The sequence below is a fragment of the Denticeps clupeoides genome, chromosome 6 (assembly GCF_900700375.1).
Source record: "Denticeps clupeoides chromosome 6, fDenClu1.1, whole genome shotgun sequence".
In the NCBI taxonomy this organism is placed as follows: Eukaryota; Metazoa; Chordata; class Actinopteri; order Clupeiformes; family Denticipitidae; genus Denticeps; species Denticeps clupeoides.
In genome coordinates this window covers 165,040-187,474 of record NC_041712.1, presented here as the reverse complement: position 1 = coordinate 187,474, position 22,435 = coordinate 165,040, and the positions used below count along the sequence as shown (strand labels likewise).

Sequence of the window (22,435 nt, the reverse complement as noted above, 5' to 3'; positions counted from 1 at the left end):
TTCTGTCTGTTTCTGTGCTGCTGAGGGATACTGAAAAGGTGCAGACTCCACTAACCTAGATAGGTAAATGAGTTTCTCAGGAGAATCCACCAAAAAGGGGAATTTTATTTTCATATAAAACAAGAAATAAGCAAGTTCAGGTAAGTACATTTTTCTTGCAAAAAGATTCTAATTTGTATTGTCAGTGCAATATAAATTAGTGAAAAAATCTACATTTTCTGTTCATGCATGTGAACTTGTTCATGTTTATTCTCCTTTCGCTGGGTTAGTTGGACAGAGAGCTCGACTGTGTGAATAGGGATAACCTGCAACTTATGAATATTACAGCACCAATTATATGTGGAGGTGAATTTGAAAGTTAGGTCCATTAGAATAACCTCAAGGTCATTTTACTGGCCATGCTCCACCATGAAGTGCCCTGTGTCTGCATAAAGTTGTGATCCTGTAGGAAAATCAGCTGTATTAATCATTACAGATATTAAGATGAGCACAGATACTGTGGCACCAAGAGAATCTCCAAATGAACAAATAGGTGAGTTTCCTGCGGCACAACCTCATAACATTTATTCAGAAAGAGTTCTTCATTTCTTTAGTCCTTTATTCATACAAAACTATGCAGACTACATTTAGCAATATTTAAAGTATTTAGTTCAGCACATCAAAGTTGGAGGAAAAAAACAATACAGCATACCAGTACCACATTATAATACTTTTTCAGCTTTTATATTATATTCATTATTTAATAACTTGAATTTAACTTTAACTAATTTTATCATTCATCAGTTAGTGTTTGGTTGGCTGCACAGTGCTGAGCTCTAGGATGTGTGCAGGATGTCACTGTCATTGTTTGGAATGTAGCAGTTGTCACCTCAGGCTAGACAAGCACAAGAATTCATCTCAGAAACCCCCAAACAAAAGAATGTTTTCTGTCACATTGTTGATCCTTTTAAAGGCTGGATTTCAGGATTCTCTTTGCGTTTTAAACGGTTGATTTTATTGCTCTGGTTTTGTATAGAGCTAAAAGATGTGTGGGAAATTGAAAGACAATTAAAATCTTATTTCTTAAAGATCACATTCAATCCAGTAACATTGAAAAAAAGTTTTATCCCCAGAGAGTAATAGAAAGACAGAGACCGGTTGTCTGTAAACATTCAAATGAACAGGTTACCATGGATACCTACTGATTTGCATCCGGCCATCATTTCCATACTGGAAGTTAGGCTCTAGAGCAGGAAGATTTCCATATTGTGGGATGAAGGTGCTCAGCACTCACCACAAACCTCATTTGAATGTCAAATTAAAGAAGATTACCTGACAAAAGATAAGATGACCTCTGAACTCTTTGCAGTTGTAGCACAGAAATTGGTATTCCAGAAAAAGTCTGTTTAATGTTGTCTTGAAATCACCTTCCTGTTTGCTGGTCATGAAACATTGTTAATTACCGAATGGGTCCAACCAATTCTATGTGCAACTTGTCATGTTGTCTTATTCTTCAGATGTTGAACAAAATGGAATCACCTTCACCAGACAGGTCAGTAGAACTCACTTTCATTTCAAGCTCATCATACAACCGTGTATTTCTGAGTAGTGGACAGAGGTTCTATGATGGTGCTTCTGAAGCTCTGTGTAGAGGAACAGGCTGCAGGCTCTGAGAACATTTGCATACTGTTCTGCCTGAGGGAAGACAAGGTGGTGTGTATGTTTGTCTCCTATCTTGTTAAACAAGTCTGTCGACCAACTGATCTGATGATCAAACACACTTGGTGAACACCACGCTCATGGTGTGAGTGTTTATGTGCCACTGACCTAAAAATGATGTCTAGATCAAAACAGAGGAGCTGAATGATTCACCTCATGCCGTCTCACCACACAAGACATGTCAGCTGAGCCAGGTGTCATCGGTGGTCGGTGGACCACTGACCGGGGTATGACGCTTTTTCATCTTCAGACGTACTGAATAATGTGTGTTATGCTGATTATTTAAAACACACCGTATGCTCATCACTGTGCAGGAGCTCCCATCTCTGCACCCAGTCTCCCAGCTGGTGCTGATGTCCAGCTCACATTTGTCCTCTTCTCCATCCTTATTCTTGTCCCAGGCTCAGAGCTCCCATCAAGGTACCAGACAGAGAAACAAATAGAAACTGATCATAGATAATACCAAATATGCAGAAGAGAATCACACAATGTGGCACTGAAGGAAGAACTGTTCCTTTCTTTTTTTTTTTTACCCCCATAGCCCTTCTGCAGCCAAACCTGCTCTCTCTGCCATCCCAATCCCAGTCTGGTTTCCTACAGCCTGGCTTGCCACTGACGCCGCAGGTATCCCTCAAAACGTGCACACACAAAACTATATATTACACTTCATATACAAACATGCAGGCACAAAAACTATTTATTAAACTATAATAGATCCCGAACCACCAAGGTGCCACTGAGCAAAGCACCGTCGCCACACACTGCTCCCCAGGCGACTTTCATTGCTGCGGACAGAGGACACATTTCGCATTTATATAAACTCAAACATGCACAAACAAAAATGATATATTACGCTACATACACAAACACACACAAAAACTATACATTACACCATATACACAAACAAAAACTATACATTACACCCAGTGTTGGGAAGGTTACTTTTAAAATGTATTCCGGTACAGATTACAGAATACATGCCCCAAAATGTAGTTTGTAATGTATTCTGTTAAGTTACACAATGTGAGTAACGTATTCTGAATACTTTGGATTACTTAATATATTGTCATGCTTTTTACAACTACATGAATGTAGCAATCACGTATAATAAAAAAGTCCTGTTTTTCCCTAACCATCTCTTTATTTATAAAGCTGAAAAGTGGAAGAGAAACATAAAATATTCCACTAAAAAGTATTTACTGTTATGGTCACCAACATATTCCATCACTTAAGTAAAATAAAAAGTAGCCTTGCACAAGAAAAATGACCCTCTTTTCGATTAGGACCGCACCTTCCTTGCGGCGGAAAGCAGCCAATTACAGCCGTCTCCATTCTGAGCAGTCCATGTGCACTGTAAGAGTATAAAGATCATGGTGTAATAGTGAATTAAATCATATTTATTTACAATTTCAGGGGTAGCATGGATTTAAAACTTGACTGATTGCGCATGCGCAGATCCGCTAGCACAGCTCGATAGGCAGCATGTTTTGACAGAACACCTGTGTTATGCATGGTAACTGTATTCTAATTATCACTCATTTAAACGGTAACTGTTACGAAATACAGTTACTCATATTTTGTATTCTAAATATGTAACGGCGGTACATTCCGTATTCCGTTACTCCCCAACACTGATTACGCCATATACACAAACATGCACATTGTAAAAAATGTTATAAGGTGGAATAGTATTTCATAAATGCAGTGTCTGAGTGATGATATTGTGTTCCTCCACTCAGGCAATGAGCCGCACGGGTATGGATGGACATCTGGAAATGCCTAGCCTTCAAGTGTCCAAGCATGTTGGACCATCCCAGCAAGATGAACCCAATGACCTGGAGGAGCTTGAACAGTTTGCCAAAGCATTCAAGCAGAGACGAATCAAGCTGGGTTTCACACAGGTAACTAATGCATCAATAAACTGAAACACCTCAAACACAATTACACAAAAGAAGCTGCAGAAAACATGTAAAGTAATATGGTCTCTTCCTTTATCTACACTATCTACTTTTACACATTTTTCTGTTCACCTGTCTGCAGGGTGACGTGGGCCTGGCCATGGGAAAGTTGTATGGCAATGATTTCAGCCAAACCACCATTTCGCGCTTTGAGGCACTGAATTTGAGCTTCAAGAACATGTGCAAGCTGAAGCCTCTTCTGGAGAAGTGGCTGAGTGATGCAGGTAGACCAGAGTCAGGTGATCTGGTTTTATCAATGCTGCAGGGTTGAACAAAATCATTCAAATGTGTCTCCAGTGAGGCTCTACAGGGTTGAGTTGTGTGATTGTATTAATTGTCATACTCATAGTGCCCTAGGATTGGGTGAGCTTGCCTGATTAACAATGTATTATTTTTTACAAGAATCCCATCAAGTGATGTGTGTGTTATTGGTATAATTTAGCAGTATAGCTGTTAAATGATTACTAGTAAAACAAAAAATATGAAATATGTCAACAAGAGCTTTTGAATATTGTGATGATACAACCATCCAACTATTGGATGATGCCCAATACCTTATCTGCCGTCCTGCAGAGAACTCCCCCTCAGACACCATCGCCAATGCCAGCACATTACCACCCCTATTGGAAGGTTATGGAAGAAAAAGGAAAAAGAGGACAAGTATTGAGACCAATATCAAGCTCACCCTGGAAAAGCGTTTTATAGACGTGAGTGGAGTTATGTCTTTTTTCATGTATCATTATGGTGTTAAAAGGTATTAAGGACACACATGGGATTTTATAAGATGTAAGATCTAATCCAGTTTGCATTGAAAAATTTATTGCATCAAGAACCAGTCATCCACACTGCAAAATAAACGTAATTTGCAGAACCCCAAACCCAATTCGGAAGAGATCACCTCAATCTCAGAACAGTTATCCATGGAGAAGGAGGTGGTCCGGGTCTGGTTCTGCAATCGGAGGCAGAAGGAGAAGCGAATCTTCTGTCCTGTTTCAACGTCGCCCATTAAGACCCACAACTACAGCTCTAGAATGGTGTGTGAGCTCCACATGCTGCTTCACCCACAAGGAAAATTGTGCATTTCTGCTCACTCATGAAATGTTGTCCTGTTTTCAGCCTAACATGTCCCGGTCATTCAGTCCACTGACCACTGGAGGGGGTGAGTCTGACTGACCTGATGTCGGAGTGGAAGGGGGAAGTGTCACAGTGCCATTTTTTACATGCTTGTTTCTATCCAAGTCTCTTCCAGCTCCTCTCCTAGCAGCCCCAGTCGAGGGTCTTCACCCAGTGGACTTTCTTCAGCCCCCAGTCCACTGACGTCTCAACCAGCCCTGAACCAGGCCTTTGGAACACCAGGGTACAGAACCTCAAAGTCTTTTGCATGAAGTGCTTTTACTGAGAAGCATGAGAATCTGACTACAGATATTCTGTGTGTGTTCCAGATGGTATCGTGGTCCGTCGTGGAACTACCATCACTAGGAGACGTGTCTGTGGACAAAGTCATGAATTCATTTATGAAGAACCTTTTTCAGTAAAATGGCTGATTTCAGTGGCAAGTTGCATCATTATAATCATGAATCAACCTCACTTGAAACCAGCCGATTTAGACCTGCAGCAGAGCCCTGAGCTCCAGAAGTGCAAATCAGAAAAAACATAATTTACTTAAATCAAGAAAGACTTGTCTTTTGTGTATTAGTCATGTAATGTATTCTTTTGTATACAACAGCAGTGGTTATCATTATATATATATAGTAGATGGAAGTAAAATGATGAAGGACTTTTGTAAATGCTTAATTATGTTTTTATAGAACACATATTTACAATTTCAAATTTAATGTTCATTTAATGAAAATAAATCCAAACCAGATGAAGTGAAGTGGAACTGATGTGCAGCCATTTCAATAACGATTTAATTAATGTTTAATTCACATCAGTCAATTTACAGAATTCCAGACCCCTGAAAGATGATGAAGTTGGAAAAAAAAAAAATTTGCAGATGGGAAAAAATCAAATAAGTGTACAAAAAAAAATCTTATCAAATGTTCCAAATAATCAAAAAGTGATGATATCAGTTTCCATTGTAACAGAGTTGCCATCTCAGGCAGGCTGCTACACATCATGTCTGATGAAAGCAAGGAACATCCATCATCAAAGTGATCTGTGAGGAAATGCCTTTGAAATGGCCAGGGAGGGAGAGATCAGCTCATTCCTCGGATCATAATTAATCAGACAACTCAAAAATGCTGTTTCTGATGCTAAAGCAAGAACTTTGGAAGAATTGTGGAATGTAGTCCAATCATCCTGGGCCGCAACACAGAAACACCAGTTATACAACGAAATATCAGTTCGACAGTTCAGAGGAAAGCTAAATATTTTTCCAGTTTCAACTAGTACAGATGATTCAGATTCATTCAATCATAAACTAATTTTGATGCTGTACTGCCTGAACTACATTGGGACTGATCCACTTAATCTTCTGATCTGGTCACATTTTGAATTTGTTGGAGAAATGAATAGAACTCAGTTAAACTGGTTTGAAGGGGTGTCATGAGGGGATGCATTTGCAAACATGTCTCATGATGCTGGTGTCACTGGGAGAGACAGACAGTCCACTAATCTGCATAGGTCTGTACCGTGGCTATGGTAAACAGGAATTCCAGCAAGAGATCAGATGAGGAGCAGGCAGAGATGGCGTCAGGGTCCAGGCTAACAAGAACAGGCAGGGGTGATTCAGGAGAGTATTCAGGATGATCAGCAGGGACAAAGGCAGGCAGCAACAGAGGAATAAACTCACTAGAGAAGAGCTGGGTGCCATGACAAGGGACTTTCATTCTACACTGCAGACATGGACGGACTCATTACCACCATCGTACTCCCTGTACTCGAGTTAGGTGTGAGTGGCTCAAAGAACAAGATTGTTGTACATTATTTTGTACTTTTTTACGTTGGACTGTTATGGGGTCTTTTTGGACTGTTTGCGCACTTGGGTTTTGGGGTGTATGTGATGGTGTTAAGTGTAAATACAAATGTAAATATCTGTAAATACAATGATTTCTTGGCAAACTGGGTTTTGTGCTGGTGGTTTCTCTGACCTAAATATTTCTCTAACTTCTGGTAATGCTAATGCTAACTATAGTGTATATAACATAATAATGCTAATTATTGTTGACTATGAGGATTGTTTATTATATGCGATACATGTCATTTATTGATGTGTGCGCTATAGTTGTGTGACAGTCTAATGGTTAAGGGATCCTAGTTGCTAGCAATGAACTGCTGACAAGACGACACCAAGCTTCAGAGATCTTCAAATGGACCAGCAGCATTATAAGGGACATGTAATGCACACCATGACACTGAACCTAAACCTACTCTGCACTCTCCAGTACCTCCAAACATGGACAGATGCACGACTGGACATTTCTACTTCTACAACTGTAGGACTTTTTCTGTTCTTGGACAAATCATCACCAAGAGTTTTTGTGTGGAGTTTTTCCTTGTGTGCAGAAGGGTCAAGTGTTGTGGTGTCAAATAAAGGGCCTGTCAAAGCCCATTGAGACATACTGTATGTGATTATGGGCGATATAAGAAATAAATGTTGTTGTTGTTGTAAGGAAGCGGCCCTGTAATCGGAAGGTTGCCGGTTTGAATCTCGAACTGCCAAAGTTCCACTGAGGTGCCACTGAGCAATGCACTGTCCCCACACACTGCTCCCTGGGCGCCTGTCATGGCTCACTGCTCACCAAGGGTGATGGTTAAATACAGAGGACACAAGTTTTTGTGTCACCGTGTACTGTGCTGCAGTGTTTCACAATGACAATCACTTCACTTTTACTTCACAAATGTCTGTCCATGAATTTCCACGTCTATGCATAGTTCTATTGGTTGAATGAACTGTGCCATAAATTTTCACACATGTGCATGCATGTTTTGTAGCATACAGCATATAAGCCAAACTTAAACAGCTTCTTATAGATTTATGTCCCATCCAGTGTCAAAAGTAAACTTTCAACCTTGAGATTGAGCTTTTAGTGTTATATATTGTTTGTCAAGTTTTATATTTTCCATGTTTTTCCACTTGTCATGGCCGTCGTCCCACCACAGGACCCAGAAGGGACACATGGATGCCTGACGGGACAACTACCTGAAAGCCAGGGTCAGCATTCAGCCTAAATACACGGTGGCCATGTTGCTAGTTTTACACTGTGCTGCAAGCCTTTTTACCAGGATTTATAAAGCTTCATACCAACTGCCTGCCCCTGACTCTGTCTTTTTCTGAAGAGGTTTTTGCTCACAATCGAAATTCTCCACGACATATTTGGCGTGGTCGGCAGGATAGAGTTGCACTTTTTCCTGTTTGCTCTTTCCCGATTTCTGCCCAGAAATGGGAATCTGACACAGAATGTGAAAGGTATGCAGCTTTTTCAGAGTTTGCTACCATCTAGTTTAGTTCTGAGTTTTAGACTCGCGAGTTTTAGACTGTATTACGTCCAAGGACTTCCTGAACCACCTCAGAATTAATCGCCAAAAAACGTAAGTTATGGCTCCTTCGCTAATTCCATGTGCAGTGTGTGAGATGTACAGCTTGACGAACTCCGTCAGCAGTGAGGATTTCACCTGTGGGAAGTGTAGGAGACTAGTGGAAATGACGGAGAGAATAGGCGAGCTAGAGGAGCGCATCCGAAATTTATATTTAATTAGGGAAACAGAAGTCTTAATTGACTCTTTTCTAGTCCCGGACGCGCACCAGCCCAGTCAGCCGGTGAGTGTGTCTACCCCGGCGCCGGTACCAGTAGCGCCCTCCGGACAGCAGGGCAGTTGGGTGACGGCTCGGCTTCCGTGGCGACCCGCCAAGCTCCCCCACCACCTGGGCACCACACACCGGTTCGCGTTCAGAACCGCTTCCCCCCCCTCAGCGAGGCATCCGCTGGGTCCTACAGTCCACCGGCTCTAGTCATTGGAGACTCTGTAGTTAGAAACGTGAGGATACCGGCACCAGCGAATAAAACCCTGTGTTTTCCTGGAGCCAGAGCGCCCGACATCCGCGCAAATTTAAAAGTGCTGGCAAAAAATAACCGCAGGTACTCCAGTATAGCGATTCACGTCGGCGCTAACGACGTCCGGCTACGCCAGTCGGAAATAACTAAAGAGAATTTTATAGAGATGCTTGAACTGGCTAAAACGACGTCGGATACAGTAATCTGCTCTGGCCCATTACCGCAGTTTCGGCGTAGCGACGAGACCTGTAGCTGCTCCTCGATATAAATCGCTGGTTGTCGGAGTGGTGTCCAAAAAATAAAGTGGGCTTTATTAATAACTGGCCAACATTTAGGGGGAAGCCTGGTCTTTTTGGGCGAGACGGCATCCACCCCAACTGGGCGGGTGCCACTCAGTTGTCTAAAAAATTGGCTCATAGTCTTAGAACCAAAAAACAAAACTGACTCACCAGAGCCGAGACCAGGCAGCAGACAGAGCGTCTGCCATTTGCGTAGAGCCGCCACCCAGCGTGTACAATATTGACACTGTGTCTGTACCTCGCTCTATTAAAACAAGAGATTCTACAAGAAACGTTAATAATAAAACTCATAAATATGCTGACACTGTGTCTGTTCCACGGACTGGGCGGGGTGTCTGTTTCAGCAACTTACTACCCGTTACTATCACTCCTTCTGAATGTACCACCAGCACCCCCGGCATAAGAATAGGATTATTAAATGTTAGATCCCTTACACCTAAAACGCTCATTGTCAATGAAATGATTACAGATCAGGGGTTCGATGTACTGTGCCTGACCGAAACTTGGTTAAAACAAAATGAATTTGTAGCATTAAACGAGTCTAGTCCTCCTGGATACAGCTATGTACACCAACCTCGCTTAACTGGAAGAGGAGGTGGCGTCGCAGTAATTTATAAGGATAACCTCGGTATTACTCATAAACCCGGACAAGGATTTAACTCTTTTGAGATTCTACATACCAATATAACTCATGTAGTCTCACAAAATAAAAATCCTAAATTCATTCCATTGATTATTATTTATAGACCCCCTGGACCTTATTCTGAGTTTCTTAGTGAATTTACAGATTTTGTCTCCAACTTAGTTGTATCTGTGGATAAAGCCCTAATTGTCGGCGACTTTAACATCCACTGTGATAAATTAGAAGACTCACTAAGAACCGCATTCCTGTCTTTATTAGACTCAGTTGGAGTTAACCAACATGTAACAGGACCTACTCACGAAGGTGGTCACACACTCGATCTTGTGTTGACCTTTGGTTTAAATATAGAAGATATAGTCACTCTTCCGCAATCTGAAATGGTCTCAGATCATTTCCTCATCGCTTTTAAAATATGTATCAAACACAACAAACTCAATCCCCCTCGTTATAGAGACAAACGGACAATTACATCAAGTACGGCACAGAGGTTTATTAATACCTTACCAGATTTATCAACGCTGATAAACTCACCGTCAGACCCCGCTGAACTTGACCAAGCGACCAAATGTCTAGAAATAACACTGTGTAGTACGTTAGACATAGTCGCTCCCCTCAAAAGGAAGATAGTAAGAGATAAAAACTTAATTCCTTGGTATAATGATCACACACGCTCGCTTAAGAAGACCGCCCGGAAATTAGAACGCAAATGGCTTCAAAGTAAATTAAACATATTCCGAATAGCTTGGAAGGAGAGCCTACTTAACTATAAGAAGGCTCTTAGCGCGGCTCGATCAACGTATCTGTCCTCGTTAATAGACAAAAACAAAAATAATCCCGGATTCCTGTTTAAAACTATAGCCAAACTAACCAGGAATAAGACAGAAATGGATGCGACCACTCAATATAATCATGGTAGCGATGATTTTATGAATTTCTTTAATACGAAAATTGTCGCAAATAGAGAGAAGATTAAAAGCACAACAAATAGCTCCGCCGATATTTCCATGGAAAATAATCTTCTAATAGACCACCGATTAGAACGATTCAACCCTATTAAAGAACATGAATTAATCAAATTAATCTCATCATCAAATCAATGTACTTGCGCTTTGGATCCGATTCCAACAAAGCTCCTTAAGCAAATAGCACCCAATATTATAAATTCTATCCTCAAAATTGTTAACTCGTCGCTTAGCACCGGCCACGTACCAAGTTCGTTCAAGGTAGCAGTCATTAGACCCCTGATTAAAAAGCCGGATCTTGATCGCAGTCAGCTTTCAAATTATAGACCGATATCCAACCTTCTGTTCATATCAAAAATCTTAGAAAAAGTTGTAGCCCAGCAGCTGAGCGCATACCTGGACAGCAACAATATCCACGAAGTATATCAATCAGGATTTAGACCCCATCATAGCACTGAGACAGCGCTGGTTAAAGTGGTTAATGACCTGCTGTTGGCCTCTGATCAGGGACGCATCTCGCTGCTTGTCCTGCTTGATCTGAGTGCAGCGTTTGACACTATTGATCACGCTATTCTCCTTGCCAGGTTAGAGAATGTTATCGGGATTAAGGGAACAGCCCTTGAATGGTTCAAATCATATTTGACCAACCGATATCAGTTTGTGGTGTTTCGTCTTCACATAGTAAAGTAGAGTTTGGTGTTCCACAAGGTTCTGTCCTAGGTCCGTTACTTTTTTCTCTATACATGTTACCTTTAGGCGACGTCATCCGCAAACACGGTATTAGCTTTCATTGCTACGCTGACGACACACAGCTGTATCTGTCAGCAATGCCAGCAGCTGAACAATATAGAGAATTGTCTGAAGGACATTAGACAGTGGATGCTCACCAACTTTCTCCTGTTAAACCCTGACAAGACAGAAGCGCTTGTAATCGGGCATCAAGCAGCCAGGCATAAACTGGCTGACTACACAATAACCCTGGATAGCCTTTCTATTGAAGTGAAGGATCTAGGTGTCATCATTGATGCAGGTCTCTCATTCAGTTCGCACGTAGATAATGTCACTAGAATAGCATTCTTTCACCTTAGAAATATTGCAAAAATAAGAAATATCATTTCAATGCATGATGCAGAAAAGTTGGTCCATGCATTTATTACATCAAGGTTAGATTACTGCAATGCATTATTGTCTGGATGCTCTAGTAGGTGCATGAGTAAACTCCAGCTAGTACAGAATGCTGCAGCCAGAGTTCTAACCAGAACCAGGAAATTTGACCACATCACCCCAGTCTTACAATCACTGCACTGGTTACCCATCAAATTTAGGGTTGACTACAAAATCCTACTTTTAACCTATAAAGCTCTAAATGGTCTCGCCCCACAGTACCTGAGTGAACTTTTGGTTCTTTACGAACCGCCACGCCCCCTTCGATCAATGGGTGCGGGGTCACTACTGGTACCAAAGGTGCAGAAGGTCACAGCTGGGAGCAGATCCTTCTCCTATAGAGCTCCGCAGTTGTGGAACAGCTTGCCTGTCAGTGTCCGGGATTCAGACACAGTCTCAGTGTTTAAATCCAATCTCAAAACCTATCTGTTTTCTCTGGCTTTTTGCTAAAGTCCTAGACCCTCATTTCACTTGATTTTGACGCAGTGTCAATTATAAAGTCCAATTTATCACAGAGTCCCCCTGTTAGACACAGACAAAGTTAAATTCACCAGTTAGGCTGTCCTAGTTAGGGTACCGGGCCACTGTAGCACCAATATACCACTATAACCACAGATTTCAGTATCGGTCGTACAGTGAAACCGTCTGCCGCTGCTTTTGTTTGTTTTTCTCCGAGACTCGGAATCAAGCACCCAGACTACTGGCAGACCCCAGTGAAGAGACCAGCAAATAAATACTGGTTCCTGACAACTGCTCTACAAGGACAAAACATGAAACAAACCAGAGGGTCACCACAGCCACCACCACCGTTACAACTACAGCTTCAGGGATCTTCAAATGGACCAGTAACATCATTATGGACACTTAATCTAGACCATGACACTGAATACATCCTGGACTTCTAAAACCCTACAACCGTAGGACTTTATATCATATCCAACCCTGCACTGACACCATTTGCAGGCTCACTCTACCCTGGAAAGGGGTCCCTCTCTGTATCACTCCTTCCCAACGTTTCTTCCTTTCTTTTTTTTTCTCTCTCCTAGAGTTTTTTTGTGTGGAGTTTTTCCTTGTGTGCAGAAGGGTCAAGTGTGGGGGGTGTCAACTGTAGGGCCTGTCAAAGCCCATTGAGACATACTGTATGTGATTTTGGGCTATATAAGAAATAAATGTTGTTGTGTTGTTGTTGTTGGAGGGACTTTAAGTGAGGGGGAAGATCTCAGAGCCAATGGTTCAATTGCCAAGGCCAAGAGAGATGAACACAAAGATCTTCTCTGCATCCACAGAAATCACTATACTCCTGGGAAATAATGCCACTCTTTAGAAGAAGAGCAATTGAAGCTTGAGTTAAAGTAAGAGAACTTCTTTCTATGGATACATTAAACATTGAGACAAGTAGAAAGAGATAATTTGTCAGAAACATTTCTTAAAGAATTCAATTGGAAGGCCACCTGGGCCAGGAGATTTATTAGTCTGGATAATTGCAAGTTCAGGAAGAGTCTCCAGTTTTTCTGTGTGGGCCAGGTTGACAGCAGGAAATGACACACCAGTCAAAATTGCATCCATACTAGAGGAGTCTAAGGAAAAGACAGTGTTGATGTCTAGCACATTACTTTTTACCATGCTCACAGTAAGTTGTATGGGAACTCTGCAGTACACTATGCAGTATTCGTAGAAATGAGATCAATCTGGGCCTGAAGATTGAAGTTGAATGAAGCGAAATTTCCGGTCCCCCTCCCACCGCACTGCGGCGTGTCCTCCTCTCCAGCTCCTCCAGTGCCCATTTCCCTCACAGCAACTTATTCTCCAGCTTCCAGCATGTCTGCGAGTGCGTACCCCAACAATCCAAATTAATTCAAATAACACAGCAAGTTTAGCCTTTAGCTCCAAATCATCATCAGAACAGGTAGGCAGAGACAGACTTATTTCTGCGGCTGGTTGTAGAGCAGCTCCAATGGTGGCCGAAGAAGTGTGCTTAGTTTCTGGTTCTGCAACAACAGATTCAGGTGGACAACACCAGGTCAAACATTTCCAGTGGTTCATACACCAAGCTTCATACATATTGCTGTCATCTTATTATAGAAACTTGGTCTTTCCAGAAAGATCTTCATTTTGTGTTATTGTTCTGTCTCTTACTGTTTCTTTGCTAATTACAAAACCAGCAGGGGTAACATAATTATCCCCCCGACTGTATGTATTTTGAAGGCATTTAATAATGCATTTGATGTTTGATCTGTTTGAGCAGCAGCACTGTGTGTCCCTGTAATAGGTGGGATGATTTAGCAAATGAAATTCTTGGTGGGTCTCTAGTGTCATGTGATTTAGGGTCTCCCAGCTTGCAGTCTGTATAATGGGTGTTCCTTGTGTTGCATTAAGGAAATTAAGCTGCAGGCAGCACTGCAGAACCCAGCTACTTATACGCTTCAGCATCTGAAATCTTTAGAAAATTCTTTTAAGGATGTTTTAATGTATGTGTGTCTTTATTTATTGTGGTGTGGGATCTAGAAAATCAGCATTATGGAATATGATTACCTTTGTGTTTATAACACAAGAGGACTGGGTTTAATTTTACAGTGCAATGTAATCATCTAGACTGATTCTTCACCTCTATGCTTTATAGGCTCCACAAATTAAATCAAAAGGCTCTCCAACATTGATTTAAGCAGCTTGTTCGTGATCAACTGGCATAAATTCAGTAATGTGATGCGTACCGGGTGCATCCGTACGCTCTGCTCAGCCCCTTTCAGCCTGTGCCTCTTGTCATAATGAATGCGTCTGCAGTGCTCCACTCCACCCACAGAGACTAATTCCTTCAGGAGGGGCGGTGGGTTCATCCGCTGGTGGGCCTTATGAAATTAAGGGAGTATTGATTAATCCTGCTAGAAATGAATGTGAGACCAAGAAAGTGCTCATCATTCCTGACACAATGCTGACCATAACTCTTGTCTGTTTAGTTCTGTATTCCAACTTTTTTATTATTTTGCATTAGCCTGTGTGCAGCTTGCTGGACAGATTCTTCTGTGATTGAGGTCTGGTTCGTTTCTACGCTGAGGGTAATCAACCTGGATGCCTGAGATGGATTGGTCTCCAGAGAAAAGAAAAAAAAGACACGCTTTTAAGTAATGAACCCTTTTAGAATCTTTGAGAAGAACATTTATAGAAAATCCTAAACAATGTATAAATTGTTAATGCATAAACATAATTATCTTTAAAAATGTTGCATGTAACATTGACATGAAGAATGACAGATGTATATTACTGTAATTACACTGGACCATGCTGCTGTCCATGAAGACAGTTGGGCAGCATGCAAATCTGATTTCTTTATTTATTGTGCACTTTTTAGGCCGCATCTGTCAGGTATATGCATTGTGCTAGTACGGTATTAACATGTTCTGTTCCACTTTTACAGAGTTTATTGACAGTGCTGTATTTACAGGCGTCCAGCGAGGGAAGAGAAAATGATGGTGATTATTATCTGTGTAACGTCCTGGTGCCTCTGGCTCACCAGATGCCACCATTTCCATTTACCCTCATCATGTGTGTCTAATTACAACAATTTGTAGTATTATTTAACCTCCAGCTCTCCATTGCTGCTTGTCTTGTGTACTTTACTTTAGTATTGTACTGTCTTTAGTTTCTTAATAAATACATATGCCTTCCCACAGACGTGACAATCTGTCAGCATGTTGTCTTGGACAAGGAAATATTCTTTTCATTAGAGCTTCCTCTCTTTACTCCTCAGCACTTTTTCCGGCGGCTCAGCACTTCAGAAAGCGCTGCCTGGGGGAGGGTCCATTTCAGCCGTATGGCTCTCTGGAGAGGAAAGATGGTACAGACCCACCCTCAGCTCCTGAATTTCATTATCGGCCTTTAGGATGTCTGCCCAAAGAGAGATGTAGGCTCAGTGCACGTGAATCAAATTTTGAAGCGTGCTGGTTGTCCATTTTCACTGCTGTAGTAATATATTTACTACTTTACTATACTAATACAATAACTCTCACAAAAGGAGACATTTCCTTTCCTTTCATGTCAGCGATACAAGAGGAACAGTACCTGTCAATCATTTTTATTCTGATGACAGTAGAAATGTGGTGATTAGAATGCATACACTGTATGAATGAGGGGTGATTAGATATTTGCTAGTGCTTATCTAAAGCAGTGATTTACAGTGAAGGGAGGAGGGGAGGAGGAGAGGACTTTTGCTGATCACTGCAGATGAGGGAGGGGATCTCTGAGTCCTGGCTCCATCTGGTGTGATGCGATTTTGTATTTTATAATTATTATTAAACCTTTAGATTATTGATATACTTGTGTACAAAGAAGACAGAACTGGTTTGTATCTATTTTGTGTGTTTGTGTCGTTATAAAAACCTGCAATGTCCTGTAAACAGTTTTCGTCCCTTCTGCATGGATTGTTGGGTCATTTGATGAAAACAATAATTTTTTTGTAAATTTTGTAAAATGTTTCCATTTTGCCGGGTTGCCAGGTGAGGAGTTAATAAATCACCGCCCCTGAAACCACGTGGTTCTCTGCCCGCGGTAAAACCGTGCGTGGGGGCGTGCGTGCGGCTCCGTCGCGTCGTGCTGCTCCTGGAGGAGAAGAAGATGGATGCAGCGAGTCTGCTCAGCGCGGCGTGCATCATCTGCGCCCTTCCAGCCTCATCCCGGCAGCTGAGCGGTAAGAAAAGTCCCTCTCCACACCTCTCCTGCATGTAGTCCTGAATATTTCCCTCTTCTTCAACTTCTTCTTCTGTCTGTAGTCCTGAATATTTCCCTCTTCTTCAACCTCTTCTTCTGTCTGTAGTCCTGAATATTTCCCTCTTCTTCAACCTCTTCTTCTGTCTGTAGTCCTGAATATTTCCCTCTTCTTCAACCTCTGCTCCTGTCTGTAGTCCTGAATAATTCCTTCTTCTTCAACCTCTTCTTCTGTCTGTAGTCCTGAATATTTCCCTCTTCTTCAACCTCTGCTCCTGTCTGTAGTCCTGAATATTTCCCTCTTCTTCAACCTCTGCTCCTGTCTGTAGTCCTGAATATTTCCTTCTTCTTCAACCTCTTCTTCTGTCTGTAGTCCTGAATATTTCCCTCTTCTTCAACCTCTTCCTCTGTCTGTAGTACTGAATATTTCCCTCTTCTTCAACCTCTGCTCCTGTCTGTAGTCCTGAATAATTCCTTCTTCTTCAACCTCTTCTTCTGTCTGTAGTCCTGAATATTTCCCTCTTCTTCAACCTCTGCTCCTGTCTGTAGTCCTGAATATTTCCTTCTTCTTCAACCTCTTCTTCTGTCTGTAGTCCTGAATATTTCCCTCTTCTTCAACCTCTTCCTCTGTCTGTAGTACTGAATATTTCCCTCTTCTTCAACCTCTGCTCCTGTCTGTAGTCCTGAATAATTCCTTCTTCTTCAACCTCTGCTTCCGTCTGTAGTCCTGAATATTTCCTTCTTCTTCAACCTCTTCTTCTGTCTATAGTCCTGAATATTTCCTTCTTCTTCAACCTCTTCTTCTGTCTGTAGTCCTGAATATTTCCATCTTCTTCAAACTCTTCCTCTGTCTGTAGTCCTGAATATTTCCCTCTTCTTCAACCTCTTCTTCTGTCTGTAGTCCTGAATATTTCCCTCTTCTTCAACCTCTGCTCCTGTCTGTAGTCCTGAATAATTCCTTCTTCTTCAACCTCTTCTTCTGTCTGTAGTCCTGAATATTTCCCTCTTCTTCAACCTCTGCTCCTGTCTGTAGTCCTGAATATTTCCCTCTTCTTCAACCTCTGCTCCTGTCTGTAGTCCTGAATATTTCCTTCTTCTTCAACCTCTTCTTCTGTCTGTAGTCCTGAATATTTCCCTCTTCTTCAACCTCTTCCTCTGTCTGTAGTACTGAATATTTCCCTCTTCTTCAACCTCTGCTCCTGTCTGTAGTCCTGAATAATTCCTTCTTCTTCAACCTCTTCTTCTGTCTGTAGTCCTGAATATTTCCCTCTTCTTCAACCTCTGCTCCTGTCTGTAGTCCTGAATATTTCCTTCTTCTTCAACCTCTTCTTCTGTCTGTAGTCCTGAATATTTCCCTCTTCTTCAACCTCTTCCTCTGTCTGTAGTACTGAATATTTCCCTCTTCTTCAACCTCTGCTCCTGTCTGTAGTCCTGAATAATTCCTTCTTCTTCAACCTCTGCTTCCGTCTGTAGTCCTGAATATTTCCTTCTTCTTCAACCTCTTCTTCTGTCTATAGTCCTGAATATTTCCTTCTTCTTCAACCTCTTCTTCTGTCTGTAGTCCTGAATATTTCCATCTTCTTCAAACTCTTCCTCTGTCTGTAGTCCTGAATATTTCCTTCTTCTTCAACCTCTGCTTCCGTCTGTAGTCCTGAATATTTCCCTCTTCTTCAACCTCTGCTCCTGTCTGTAGTCCTGAATAATTCCTTCTTCTTCAACCTCTTCTTCTGTCTGTAGTCCTGAATATTTCCCTCTTCTTCAACCTCTGCTCCTGTCTGTAGTCCTGAATATTTCCCTCTTCTTCAACCTCTGCTCCTGTCTGTAGTCCTGAATATTTCCTTCTTCTTCAACCTCTTCTTCTGTCTGTAGTCCTGAATATTTCCCTCTTCTTCAACCTCTTCCTCTGTCTGTAGTACTGAATATTTCCCTCTTCTTCAACCTCTGCTCCTGTCTGTAGTCCTGAATAATTCCTTCTTCTTCAACCTCTTCTTCTGTCTGTAGTCCTGAATATTTCCCTCTTCTTCAACCTCTGCTCCTGTCTGTAGTCCTGAATATTTCCTTCTTCTTCAACCTCTTCTTCTGTCTGTAGTCCTGAATATTTCCCTCTTCTTCAACCTCTTCCTCTGTCTGTAGTACTGAATATTTCCCTCTTCTTCAACCTCTGCTCCTGTCTGTAGTCCTGAATAATTCCTTCTTCTTCAACCTCTGCTTCCGTCTGTAGTCCTGAATATTTCCTTCTTCTTCAACCTCTTCTTCTGTCTATAGTCCTGAATATTTCCTTCTTCTTCAACCTCTTCTTCTGTCTGTAGTCCTGAATATTTCCATCTTCTTCAAACTCTTCCTCTGTCTGTAGTCCTGAATATTTCCTTCTTCTTCAACCTCTGCTTCCGTCTGTAGTCCTGAATAGTTCCCTCTTCTTCAACCTCTGCTTCCGTCTGTAGTCCTGAATATTTCCCTCTTCTTCAAACTCTTCCTCTGTCTGTAGTCCTGAATATTTCCTTCTTCTTCAACCTCTGCTCCTGTCTGTAGTCCTGAATAATTCCCTCTTCTTCAACCTCTGCTCCTGTCTGTAGTCCTGAATATTTCCCTCTTCTTCAACCTCTGCTCCTGTCTGTAGTCCTGAATATTTCCCTCTTCTTCAACCTCTGCTCCTGTCTGTAGTCCTGAATATTTCCCTCTTCTTCAACCTCTGCTCCTGTCTGTAGTCCTGAATATTTCCCTCTTCTTCAACCTCTGCTCCTGTCTGTAGTCCTGAATATTTCCCTCTTCTTCAACCTCTTCTTCTGTCTGCAGCTCATTTCTACGAGCCCAGAGGTAGGTGTATCTTCAGCTGCTCCAGGAATCCTCCAGGAATTCTGCTCTTCTCCACATGCCACTTTCTCCTCCCCTGAAGGTCAGCGGATCTGTAAGCGGGGCACAGAGCGACCCTGTTATAAAATCGCCTACTTTGAGGAGGACAGGCGCAAGTTGAATTTTGAGGAAGCCAGCCAAGCCTGCAGAAGCGATGGAGGGGAGCTGCTCAGCATCGAGTCTGCAGCGGAGCAGAAGATCGTGGAGAGTTTCATCCAGGAGCTGCGAGCCACTGATGGAGATTTCTGGATTGGGCTCCAACGGAACCAAGGTTACCAGGAGACCAGTGGAGACTGTCCTTCACAGTACTTCTGGCTAGATGGCAGCCAGTCAGCTTTCAGGTCTCTGTCTCCACAGCCAGGAAATGGACTTGCTCAATCCAGACACCTTTTTCAATCTGTCAAACCTTAATAAAATTATTTTTTATTTCTACCAAATTCTCTATTCTCCAGAAACTGGCACTGGGATGAGCCATCATGCGGCTATGAAGTGTGTGTGGTGATGTACCACCAGCCATCTGCTCCTCCAGGCCCTAGTGGCCTCTACATGTTCCAGTGGAATGATGACAACTGTGAGACCAAGAATAACTTCATCTGCAAATACACAAAAGGTACAGAGGATTCACCGTGTCTATCGGGGAGTTGGTCCTGTATCCTCATGGAGAAGAAAAATCCATCATGCCATCTTTTACTGGAAGGAGATCAAACTGCAGTGTCCTCTCTACATGCACTTGTCTGTTCGGTTTTGACTGTGTAAATGCTGTCTGGTTTCTTATTAAAATTGAAACCGATTGTAGACTACAAGTGTACGATGTGGTGCACCAAACCTGTTCTTAAAGTACAAAGTAACTGAATGTATGGTGAATTTTTCAGGAAACCTTCCTCCTTCAACTCCGGCAAAAAACAAAAGCTCCACAGGTAAGAATTCTCAGTCAACGCTCAGTGCACAATTACGTTTAATGTCGATTTAAAATGATGATGGATTTGTAGTGAAACATGCTTTACTTATTTAAAAGATGAGTTAATGTGCGTATTTATATAGTACGTTATTACCTGTATTGAATTCATGAATTGATGGCTTATTATCTTTTTTAGATGACCAGTCGACCTCTCGGAGGCCTAAATACCCACCATTCACTGCCGATGACGAGGGGATGAAAGTCGTTGTACCGGCCAGAATTGGTATTTAAGAGAATTACCGCAGAACTGTTATCTTTATACTGTAATCTTTGGCATGGAAGCCAAAAGCGTTAAAAGAAAATGAATGTTTGATGTTAATATAAATGAATTGTGCTGTTTGCTGAGGTTAGCATGCTAACCAGCTAGCAGCAGCCTGACCTGACAGAATACCTCGAATTGCCTCAACAAGTGATTGTAAGTTATTGTTTCCTCGGCATCGTTCAGTTAAAATAACTGGACGATGTATTTGGAATCAATATATTTTCCGAGTCAGGGGTCGGATTGCTGTAGCACAGATGCTCTCCCTGAAGGATTTGCTACTGACCGCAGGTCTAGTGGAGTCCGTGACTTGATGGTTGAGGGCTGACTGGTGTAAACCAGGAGTTTAGGGCTAAGAGATTTCCTCTGAATTACAGAGTAGGAAATCCTTCAGGTGCTTACACAATATGAATATAATATACAGTAGATGCCACCCTGAGCAGGACTTATGGAAAGTGAGTGAGTGAATAATTGACATTTAATAATAATGTTTATTAAAATTAGCAACATAAATAGCATAAAAGACTGCTTTCTAATAATGTATTTTTCAGACAACACTGTCAACATTGCTTACATTGTCCTCCCAACCATCCCCCTGCTGCTGCTGTTGGTGGTGGCGTCCAGTGTGTTTTGCTTCAAACTCTTCACAAAAAGGTACTATAGCATCTGTTAACGTGAAGCAGAATCAGATTGTTGCTTCTGTTCTGATAGCAGCTCGGTGTTCTCACAGGAACAAGGAGCGAACTTCTGAGCCGTATCCCAGAGAACCAGGCCACTGGGTGTCCGTGGAGCGCTGCAACAGCCCAAGCCCAGATGTCTACAACGTAATCAGGAGACAGCATGAGGCAGACCTGGCTGGCACAAGGCCCGACATAAAAAATTCCTCCTTCCTTGGTGGTTCTCCCAACACTCCACCTGCCGACTACGACAATCTAGCTAGCCAGGACTCGGAAAGCGGCTTTGCCACATTAGCTAGCACAGAGAGTGGCTTTGTGACCGGTGATCTGTACGACACATGCCAGGCCCGTGCTTATGGACGCTATAGTGAAAATGGGTGGATGGACAGTGATCTGTATAGCTATAGTGAAGCTCAACAGAGGTAAAGAAGATCTGTGTAGCTGCACCTTCTCCCTCATGTACTGATTATATGGGGGATGCCATCCAGATGAAGGAACCTGGTCATGAAAGGACAGTTTAATAGCAGGACCAAGACTGCAGTGGTATGCAGGGATGTGCTGCATTTTATCTTGGGTTTGCATGGCCTTGAAATGCTGCAATTCTGGGTCTCTTGTGGTTTCTCACAAATGACCTGCATATTGGAGAAATTGGTATCATTAAATCTTTAAAATATGTATGAAGATCTGCATTTGTGAAGTGTTCCATCATTTTGAGTCAGAAAACCTTTTTTAATGTTTTAATGAGGAAAGTCTTTTATTGGCCTGGTGATTATTTTTGTACACTAAATATTCTCACCCTAAATATTGCAAAGACCAAGAAAATGAGAGTGGACTTCAGGAACCGGTGTTGCTTCCATTTCTTTAGACATGGACAATTCGCATGGACAATTCACACTTCTTTTTCAGGAGACTGAAGAGGTTTGACCTCAGCACTGTTTAGTGTGCCATGCTTGGGATAGAACCTGCAGAATTGTATGAGTTTACCAAAATGATATTTAACAACACACCCCAAAAGATAATTGTAACTGGCATTTCTAGCATTTTAGTCAGGTTCAGGTCAGGTCAACAAACATGAACCTCTGGTTTATAGAACACATCTCTTCTGTATGATTTGCTGCTTGTAAATTGGTTTTCGTTTTATTTTTAATGAAATGTTCATCGTCAGGTGATGCATTTTAATAATCGTGAGAGAGATGCTGAGGAGGTGAAGTGGAGGCTAGCATCTGGCAATTATATTATAAACCGCACATTTCTTTTCCCTCTTATTTTACT

The 22,435-nt window shown here is 41.9% G+C and overlaps 2 protein-coding genes across 3 annotated transcripts; both read left to right on the top strand.

The window, feature by feature from the left end:
• Nucleotides 1–6,719, top strand: pou2f3 (POU class 2 homeobox 3). Of its 2 annotated transcripts, none has more exons than XM_028983567.1 (13): nucleotides 1–140; nucleotides 476–532; nucleotides 1,497–1,531; nucleotides 1,824–1,925; nucleotides 2,013–2,118; nucleotides 2,240–2,322; nucleotides 3,438–3,599; nucleotides 3,739–3,880; nucleotides 4,230–4,363; nucleotides 4,526–4,690; nucleotides 4,773–4,815; nucleotides 4,896–5,013; nucleotides 5,099–6,719. In XM_028983567.1, exons 2-13 carry the CDS (start codon nucleotides 484–486, stop codon nucleotides 5,133–5,135), a joined length of 1,176 nt encoding a protein of 391 aa, XP_028839400.1. In that variant the 5' UTR covers nucleotides 1–140; nucleotides 476–483; the 3' UTR covers nucleotides 5,136–6,719. The 2 variants fall into 2 exon arrangements, with proteins under 2 accessions (XP_028839400.1, XP_028839399.1); XM_028983566.1 differs by having other exon boundaries at nucleotides 3,739–3,895.
• A 9,600-nt stretch (nucleotides 6,720–16,319) lies between these two features.
• On the top strand, nucleotides 16,320–21,838 carry layna (layilin a). The gene is made up of 8 exons (XM_028983026.1): nucleotides 16,320–16,402; nucleotides 19,213–19,233; nucleotides 19,313–19,610; nucleotides 19,722–19,879; nucleotides 20,142–20,186; nucleotides 20,364–20,450; nucleotides 21,038–21,140; nucleotides 21,217–21,838. The coding sequence occupies exons 1-8, from the start codon at nucleotides 16,330–16,332 to the stop codon at nucleotides 21,587–21,589; spliced, it is 1,158 nt and encodes a 385-aa protein (XP_028838859.1). The 5' UTR covers nucleotides 16,320–16,329; the 3' UTR covers nucleotides 21,590–21,838.
• The last annotated feature ends 597 nt before the right edge of the window (nucleotides 21,839–22,435 follow it).

What these genes read in the sequence shown, in the direction of transcription:
- pou2f3 (XM_028983566.1), top strand. Translation starts at nt 484, where the DNA reads ATGAGCACAGATACTGTGGCACCAAGAGAATCTCCAAATGAACAAATA. An exon ending in GCTTGCCACTGACGCCGCAG is followed by an intron (nt 2,323 to 3,437) that starts GTATCCCTCAAA and finishes TCCTCCACTCAG; the next exon opens with GCAATGAGCCGCACGGGTAT. An exon ending in TGGAAAAGCGTTTTATAGAC is followed by an intron (nt 4,364 to 4,525) that starts GTGAGTGGAGTT and finishes CGTAATTTGCAG; the next exon opens with AACCCCAAACCCAATTCGGA.
- layna (XM_028983026.1), top strand. Translation starts at nt 16,330, where the DNA reads ATGGATGCAGCGAGTCTGCTCAGCGCGGCGTGCATCATCTGCGCCCTT. An exon ending in CTCATCCCGGCAGCTGAGCG is followed by an intron (nt 16,403 to 19,212) that starts GTAAGAAAAGTC and finishes TTCTGTCTGCAG; the next exon opens with CTCATTTCTACGAGCCCAGA. An exon ending in AAAAAACAAAAGCTCCACAG is followed by an intron (nt 20,187 to 20,363) that starts GTAAGAATTCTC and finishes TATCTTTTTTAG; the next exon opens with ATGACCAGTCGACCTCTCGG.